We start from the raw sequence: 9,504 nt of genomic DNA, 5'->3' as shown, positions 1-9,504 counted from the left end.
AACAACAACAACAACATATCCCTTTTAAACAGTTCTCTCCCTCATCTGTTTCAATTCAATATACATTCTTCCTCCCCTCCTTTTCTGTCTTCCTTCAACCCTGATGTCAGTCCCATTTTACAACAGTGGCCCGATGCACTATTTGTCCTTTTGTGACTGAGATATTTCACTCAGCATAATGTCCTCCAGGGTCATCCATTTTGCATAATACTTCATTAGTTCCTTATTTTTCAATGCTGCATAGTATTCCATTGTCTGAATATGGAGTTTCTCAATCCATTCATTTGTTGATGGGCATTTAGGTGTTTCCAACTCTTTGCTATTGCAAACAAAGCTTCAACATGGGTGTGCATATATCTGCTTGGGTAGCAGTTATAGTTTCTTTAGGGTAAATTCCCAGTGGTAGAATTGCTGGGTCAAATGGTATTTCTATTTGCAATTTTTTGAGAAAGTGCCATATAGCCTTACATAGTGGATGCAGCATTTTACACTCCACCAACAGTGAATAAATGTTCCAGTTTCTCCACAATCTCGCCAGCATTTCCACAACATAAACAGTCTTCCAAGCATCCTGGAAAATCTACAACTATGAGAAGATAAAATAGAAGAATTAAATCCCTATACACATCCAACAGTCTCTCCAACAGGGTAAAAAGGGAAGGTACAGACTGGGAAAAAATACTTAGAAATGACATTTCTGACAAGGGACTTATATCTAGAATTTTTTAAGATCCTCGTGCACCACAACAAGATAAAAGTAAATAACCCAACTGAAAAATGAGCACAGGATATGAACAGATACTTCACCAAAGACTACATTCAGGAGGCAAACAAACACATAAAGAAATGTTCAAAATCCCTAGCTCTAAGAGAGATACAAATCAAAACAACTATGAGATATCTCACCCCAGTAAGAATAACAAAATTTAACAGAACAGATAAATTATTTTTTTATTGTACTTTTGTATTGTACTGACCAAGATTTTGTTAAGGATTTTTACATCTATGTTAATGAGAGATAGTAATCTGTAGTTTTCTATTTTTGGCAATGTTGTTGCCTGGTTTTGGTATTGGGTTTATTCTTGCTTCATAGAATGACTCTGGGAATGTTCCTTGTTCTTATTTTTTTAAAAACTAATTTAAGTAGAATTGGTGATAGGTCTTTATTGAATGTTGGTAGAATTCAGCTGTGAAGCCATCTGGGTCAGGACTTTTATTATGGGGAAGTCTTCTTCTGACCTGTTCAGTTTCTTCTTTTTTGATGGGTCTGTTTTGGTATTCTACATCTTTCTGTGTCATTCTGGATAGGGCATAAGTTTGAAGGAATTTGTCCATTTCTTCTAGGTTTTCAAGTTTGTTCAGAGTATAACTTTGATAATATTCTGATATTATCTATTTAATTTCATCTAGTTCTGTTATGGTGTCACCTCTAATATTTCTTATTTGATTTATTTGTGGCTTTTTCTTTTTTTAAGATTGCCAATGGTTTGTCTATTTTATTGATTCTTTTTAAGAAGCTGGTTCTTGTAGCCAGAAGCTCTTGTTGATGGTATCAATTGGTTGTTCTGGTTTTTTATCTCATCAATTTTAAGTTTATTTGAAAAGGAAAGAGATCTTGAATAAGCAAAGCATTTCTGAAAAACAAAATTAAAGTGAGAGAAATAGTACTCTTTAATCTCAAACTCTCCTACACAGTATCAAAATAACATGGTACTTATACATTGACAGACATATAGAACAATTAAACAGAATCTAGAACCCAAAAAGTAATCTATCTACCTACAGTCAACTGTTATTCGACAAGGAAGCAAACCTATCAAATGGGGAAATAGTAAATGGTGCGGACCAAACTGGGCTGCTACCTGCCGAAAGCTGAAGCAGAATCAACATCGAATATCATACACAAAAACCAACTTAAGGATAAAGCCCAAAATCATAAAGATCATAAGAGACAAAATGGAACCAAACTTAGAAGACTAGCCTCTGGTATAAATAATGTGCCAAATACAGTCAGAAATGCACAACCAGGAGATGATAATGTCCATAAATGGGACCTTCTAAAGTCCCTGTGTGCATCAAAAGCTTTTTCCAAGAGAGTGAAAAGAAAACGTACTGACAGGGAAAAACATTTGGCAATAACGTCTGAATCTCATAACAAAAGTTTACAGAATCCTACAGGGCCTCCACAAGAAAAAGACTAATAACCCAATTAATTACAAAATGGGCAAAAGACATGAGGTTTTTAACAGACGAAGACATTCAGGTAGCAAACAGACACCTGAAGAAATGCTCAAAATCACTGGCAATAAAAAGATGCAGATCAAAACAGTGAGATACTATGTCACCCCACGAGCAGTGGCAAAGCTTAAAGGGACAACAAGAAATAAATGTTGGAGAAGATATGGAGAGATTGGAACTTAGACATTGTTTGTGTTATTGTGTTATTGTAAAATTGTACAGCCACTCTAGAAAGTAGTTTGACATTTACTCAAAAAGCTAGACGTAAAAATTTCGTATGACCTAGCTATTACACTGCTAGAAATATACCCCAGGGAAAAGAAAACTGAGATACAAACGGAGTTTTGTATGCCTGGATTCATAACAGCATTATTCACAATGTAAGAAAATGGAAACAGCCCAGATGTGCAACAACAAATGGATGGATTGAGAAATCATTGTGCATTCACACAGTGGAATACCATGTAGCACTCGGGAGCAATGCTTTTAAAAAATACTGCATCCATAATAGCTTGCCTCCGGAAACCCTATGAACTTGGAGAGAGGATGAAAGGCACCCAAGCGTCAAGGACTGTCCTTCATAGGGTCGCTATGAGTCGCCTGCGACTTGACGGCACTTAACCACAACATAACAACAACACATAACATAAATGAGAGGCTGTAGAGCATTATGTTAGTGAATTAACTCACTCTCATAAGGATATACGGTGCATAAGACCATTATTATAAAAATAGGAAAACCAGTAAGATGAGTTTAAGAGTTCAGAGGAATCAAGGGAAAGAGAAAAACCATGAATTTCCTGAGTTTGGTGGGCAGTGGGAATGAGGGAAAGATCTAATGGGGACCTCAAAAGATGGAGTGATAGTGGAATAGATCACTGTTGATTAATTTCGTAAAACTAAATGGATGGAGAATGATCATATGAAACACAAGGTTGAGTGACGGAATGTGTGAAACACAATGTGTATGAATTTTACATGCAAATCAGTAGAAATTTTTTTTTAAAAGAGCGTTTTGCAGGTCCATCTTTCAGCCTCTCTTCCTATCAATGCTTTCTGTATAATGAGTCTTAATATATTTTATATGTCCACCAAGATTCAAATTATTTAATAAGACATCTTTCTGGGAATTTAGCCTTATGTTTTTTTAACAACAGTATTTTTGTTTGTTTGGCTAGAGCTCCAGAACTGTTTAGTTATATAGCCAAAAATAGCCAAGAAGATGTGTTCTATGAAGATGACATTTGGCCAAGAGAAGATGAGAATGGGTAAGGTTCATGGGATCTTCTGCCTCACGATCCAAGTTTGTAGTTTCAATGAAGGATGTTACAAATTTGCCTAGATTGTCTATGTTACTGGTGGTTTTGTTCTTGTCTTTTATCTTTGCTTTAAGATGCTAATAGAAAATTTTTGTTTCAGTTATTTCACTACATTTTCTTAATTTAACATTTGTGATTTCTTTTTATTACTGAGCTTCAGTAATATAATAAAAAACATGTCTTTAGTAAGATTTATAATTAGTAACAGTTAAGTTTAGCAATTCAGTGTTTATTAATCATTTGGTAACTTTTCGAAATCATAGCCCTCAGAAAGTTTTATTAGTCCTTTTATATGATCAGAAATTGACAAAGTTATTGCTGTTGTTTTTCTTTTTAACGTAGTGCTGAGAAAGTCCAGGAAATTATTTCCTGGCTAAAAGGACATCCTGTCAGTACTTTGTCTCGTTCTTCTTGTGATTTACAAATTCTGGATGCAGCTATTGTTGAGAAAATTGAGGAAGAAGTTGAAAACTGTAAGGTAATTTACCTTCAGTAACCAAAATTATTACTGCTACTTGATATTATTAATGTGAATATTCTACAAATAAATGTTTCTCTCTCAAACAAATGTAACATGCTAACAATTACATTAGTCCTCTGCAGACAATCCCTAGGTTAAAAAGGAGGTCAGTTCTTTTGTGTTTAAGAATTTGCCAGGGCTTTGGGCTCAGATTAGTCAGTCTGAGGAAGCATCACCAGAATAGAATCAAATTTTTTAAATTGTGGTGAAACAAAAAAGTTACTGAATTGGTCAACACAAAGGCGCACAGTTCAGATTCACCTGTTGCTCCACAGGGGGACAGATAGGCGGTTTTGTCTTGTGCAAGTTATTGCCTCTGAAAATCCACTGTAGGGTTGGCTATGTAAACAAAAACATTGTGTGCTTGAGAAATGAGGGTAGTTTCTCATTCCTTTCTATCTAAACCTTTAAACCTGAACCTTGCCCTGTCCTGTGCCATTCTCACAATCTCTGATGCACTTGAGATCATTGTTACAGACACTGTGTCAATCAATCTTATCAAGCATCTTCCCTCTTTTATTGACCCTCCACCTTTTCCAAGCATGATGTTCTTCCTTCTTCAAGGACTGGCCCTCCTAACAACATGCCCAATGTATGTGAGAGGGTATTTTACTGCCCTTGTCTTCAGAGAGCACCCTGGTTTCATTTTCTCCAGGATGGACCAGTTTGTTCTTTTGTAATGATATTAGAGTGCTAAAAGGGAAGAAATATTGAAAATCAAGCAATACTATGAATTCAATTTAAGCTTTTCACTATAATACAGGGTTAGCATTAATAAAGTATCAATAATTTATTGGATAGTGCTTCCCAAATCAACTAATAAAAACATCTCCTAGTGCTTCTCAAATTTTAAGTTTCTTGTCTAGGACAGGGGCTATAACAGTGTGCTCCAGAAGGAGGTTGTACTGCTAACGCAGAAGCCTGCTTTCTCGTGATTCAGATCCACTAGGGCTCATGGGGAGAAAGGTGAGCAGTCTCTATCTACCTGTGTGATGTACAGCCTCAAAACCTAATAGAGGCTCAGCTGTGAAGCAGTTCAGATGGGACAGCAATGAGTTTAAGGTAGTACTTCAGTATTTCTAACAAGTTGAAAGGTATCATATTTTGTATAATGAGGGCCTGGACATTATCATTCAAATGACTAGACAGTGTTTCATTCTCTTGGACATAGGTCACTATGAGTCCACACCACCCAGAGTGCCCATAACAACAACTGTGGGTGGGGCTCATTGAGAAAGAGTTCTGGGCCATTCAGTTGTCTAGTGAGACTCAATCACCATGTTTTCTAAATAGGACTGTAGTTTATGCATCCTGTCTCCATACCTTTTCAACATGTATGCAGAGCAGATTATCCGAGAGGCTGGGCTCTATGAGGAGAATTGTGGCACCAGGATTGGTGGAAGATCTATTAACAATCTGCGTTATGCAGATGACACAACCCTGCTTGCTGAAACTGAGGAGAACCTCATGCACTTGCTGTGAAGAGTCAAGGACTGCAGCCTTCAGTATGGACTGAGGCTCAATGTCAAGAAGACAAAGATTCTCACCACTGGACCAATTGGCAGCATCAGGATGGATGGCGAAGAGATTGAGATTGTTCACAGCTTCAGTTTGCTCAACTCCACAGTCAACACTCTTGGCACCAGCAGTTTGGAAATCAAAAAGTGTATCGCAATGGGAAAGTCTGCGGTTAGGGACCTCTCTAAACTACTCAGGAGCAACGGTGTCTCTCTGGAGACAAAGGTGCGCCTGATACAGGTCATGGTCTTTGCAATCACTTGTTATGCATCAGAGAGTTGGACAATGACTAGGGAGGACAGAAGGAGAGTGGATGCTTTTGAGCTGTGGTGCTGGAGAAGAGTACTGAATATACCATGGACTGCCAGGAAAACAAACAGATTTATTTTGGAGAGGATTAAACCAAGCTACTCCTTGGAGGCAAGGATTCTGGGGCTTCGTCTGACATACTTTGGACATGTTGCCAGGAGGGAATGGTCCTTGGAGAGGGACATCATGCTTGGGAGGGTGGAGGGACAGCGCAGGAGGGGAAGACCCTCTATGAGGTGGATTGATTCAGTGACTGGGGTAATCGGTATGGGTGTGTCAGAGGCAGTGAGATTGGCACAGGATAGAGCAGGGTTTAGGGCTCTTGTGCAAAGGGTCACTATGAGTCGCAAATGACTCGACAGCACATAACAACAACAATAACAACAACAGGTCTGTTGCAGCCATAAGCATTTGAGTTTATATACAGTATTTCAGGCACAGAATTCTTGGGTGTATTTGTTATATTTTGTTTAATACTTTAAATCTCACCTCAAATTCTATTATTTCTTCTTGCTATTAGTGGGTCTACTACTCTGCCATGGACTGGGAATCCCTGTCAGTAAGAGCTTCACTGTTCACTCTGTTCAAAACTGTGGTCTCATCATTGCTAGTTCACTTGGAAAAGTGAAAAACCTGCTTGGTTTTTCTCCACACTTTTCAGTTTCAAAATAGTACTTTTATCCTCCCTTATTTTGTTTATTATACCTCTTCCTTAACTAGAGCTCTGGTGGTTTTGTCACTAGCAGAGAGTTGCAGCCAAGCCAAGGTGGCGCCTCTCTGGTGGTTTAAATCCACCAACTCCACAGGAGAAAAATGAACAATCTTTTCCTGCCACCTCCAAAAACGCACCAGAAGGCCAGTCAAAAGTCCGTTTCAGTTCAATAGCAATGTCATTGGTGGGTACCGTGGAGTCAGAATAGTCATGTAGCTGACATTCTGGCAAGTTTTCAGGGGCAATTAATCACACAGAGGATCTTTTTTTTCCCTTCTATTGTGGAGTAGCTGGTGGTTTTGAACCACCGCCCTTTGGGATTAGTGCAGCTTCTTAACCACTAGGCCACCAGTGCTCACTATGACAGCAGTGACTGAGTTTTTAACTGGAATAAAAGAAGGTTCACTACTTTATCCTGAACACCTGGAGCAATGAATACTGTGTAAGAATGATTTAAGAATTCCATGTTTGTGGAAAAAAATTAAATGTCTACATAATAAAAGACAATGAGGAGCTAGGTGAAGGGGGGAAAAGAAAATTACTTTAAAGACTTCTACACTTTACAGTCTGTAATTGCATCTATACATTTATGCACTCCGTGACTTATTACTCATTTCCCTAAACTATAGGTTACAAAGGAAACTGTTGTCATTTTTGTTATTAAATAAATTTATTTTACAATAATTGAAATTATATAGCTGTAATGGCTATAAATTCTTATATTTTTATTAAGCAAAGCAGGTAAGTGTTGCCATAGATAATTTTGTACCTGTTTTCTTTGACATAATCTGTGTTAGGCTTCATATTCTTTTTAGAGCACAATTTTCATTTGAATATAATAGCATTTATATGAAATTAAAAAAGGAAATTAACTTTTTGTGTTCCAAGTAAGGTTACTGTTAGAAAGGAGGTAACTTGGAAGACTGGGTGTGCCTGGTCCCTGTGCTGTTCTTGGTAGTATTTTGTTTCTTGAACCTGGTTATGAGTTTATCATTACAAAATTTAGATTTATTAAACCATGCACTGATAATGTTGCATTTTTCCACATACAGTGTTTCAAGAAAATAACATCTCTGTCAGAATTTAATTAGGCGTTGGGCGCTTTTTTTTTTTTTTTTTTTGCGGGTGGGAGGTGGGATTGCGTTTGGGTATATTTTTTCGCTACTTTTGTAGAAACTTCATATATTCTTTTTTTTATTATTAAATTTTATTCATTTTAATGAACATTTACAGAGATTTGGGGTTTTCATTCATTGTTGCACTAGAAACTTCATATATTCTTATAACTGATCATTTGGTTTGGCTTTTCCAAATTCAGACATGAAAATATGTAAATAATGTAATGTACTTTTAGTATTTTTTAAATTTTAATTATTTTTTTAATTGTTTTCTCAGCAAAGAAAGAATAATAAGAAGGTACGAGTGACAGTGAAGCCCCATTTGCTATACCGAGTAAGTTTCACGTTTTGCTTTGAAAATGTAGAAGGAACAGAAATGGTTGTTAATATATTAGCAGAGAAATCTTTTTGTTCCATACTAGAATTAATAGCTTCTTCTCTTCAGCCGTTGGAGCAGCAACATGGAGTCATTCCTGATCGGGATGCAGAATTCCGTCTCTTTGACCGTGTCATCAATGTGAGAGAGAACTTTTCTGTTCCCATTGGCCTTCGAGGCACCATCATAGGAATTAAAGGGGGTAAGATCTCAACACTTGATATGCCTGCAGTTGTACATAGTGCAAAATAAACAGAAAACAACTACAGATCAGGAAAAAAGTCAATCCTTTCATATTCCAGATTTGGTTAGGTGTTTTCCCTCCAGAAAATGTTCTCCTTTTCTATCTTACATTACTGTTTAGGAAATGGTTAAAAGAAGAAGTTGCAAAAGGAGTGCTGAGAAATTAGAGATTTCTGTATACCACATTATAGTTAAGGGAACCCTGGTGGCCTAAAGGGTAAGGAGTTGTTGCACTGCCAACCCTCAAGGCAGGCAGTTCACATCCACCAGCTGCTCCTAGGGCGAAAGATGAGTGATCCCTTCCCGTGTGATTTGCAAACTGAAAACCCACTGGAGAGTCAATTTCAGCCTTGACTAAGCATAACAACAGCAACACGTTACAGTTTACAAGACCTTGGCAGGAATGAAGGTTTTCATGAATCTGAGAGAAAATTATCATCACCACTTCTTAATCTCTCATTGAATCTTTTTGTTTTTTTCCTGACAGTAAAATAGTAATGATGGGTTTAATGAGATATCATCTCACCCCATTAAGAAGAGCAAAATTTGACAGAGCAGCAAACAACAAATGTTGGCGAGGTTATAGAGAAACTGGAACCCTTATTTACTGTTGGTGGAGTGTAAAATGGTGCAACCACTATGGAAGGCAGTATGGCTCTTTTTCAAAAAGTTGCAAATAGAAATACTATTTGACCCAGCAAGTCCACTACTGGGAATTTACCCTAAAGAATCCAGAACTGCCACCCAAGCAGATATTTGCACACCTATGCTTATTGCTCTTTTGTTCACAATAGCAAAGAGTTGGAAACAACCCAAGTGCCCATCAACAAATGAATAAATAGAGAAGCTGTGATATAGTCACACAATGAACTGTTATACAGCACTGAAAAACAAATAACTCATGAAATATTCAAAAAGGGTAACCATGGAGGACAGTATGCTGAGTGAAATATCGCAGTCATAAAAAGACAAATATGACATAATGCCACAGTTATAGAACAGGACTGATAGGGGGATTTGGGGGAAACTGAGAAAAGAGGACATAAATAATCTACATGGCATTGAAACAGATGAGGGAGAGAACTGTATAAAAGAATTATATGACTGGGTATTATTTGCATGACAAGAGTCCAGAATAAGAGTTACATAGT

The 9,504-nt window shown here is 37.3% G+C and overlaps 1 protein-coding gene across 1 annotated transcript in view; it reads left to right on the top strand.

Moving 5' to 3' along the window:
• The window catches only part of XRN1 (5'-3' exoribonuclease 1), a 162,173-nt gene that overhangs the window by 81,838 nt on the left and 70,831 nt on the right, over positions 1-9,504 (top strand). Inside the window, exons 26-29 of the mRNA XM_006895115.1 lie at positions 3,417-3,506; positions 3,900-4,035; positions 8,012-8,068; positions 8,180-8,312. Coding sequence (XP_006895177.1) covers positions 3,417-3,506; positions 3,900-4,035; positions 8,012-8,068; positions 8,180-8,312 — 416 coding nt within the window. The remainder of the gene's footprint in view (positions 1-3,416; positions 3,507-3,899; positions 4,036-8,011; positions 8,069-8,179; positions 8,313-9,504) is intronic.

Source organism: Elephantulus edwardii, unplaced genomic scaffold (assembly GCF_000299155.1).
Source record: "Elephantulus edwardii isolate Elephantulus edwardi_28Jun2011 unplaced genomic scaffold, EleEdw1.0 scaffold00158, whole genome shotgun sequence".
Taxonomy (NCBI): Eukaryota; Metazoa; Chordata; class Mammalia; order Macroscelidea; family Macroscelididae; genus Elephantulus; species Elephantulus edwardii.
This window is presented reverse-complemented; position numbering and strand designations above follow the sequence as displayed.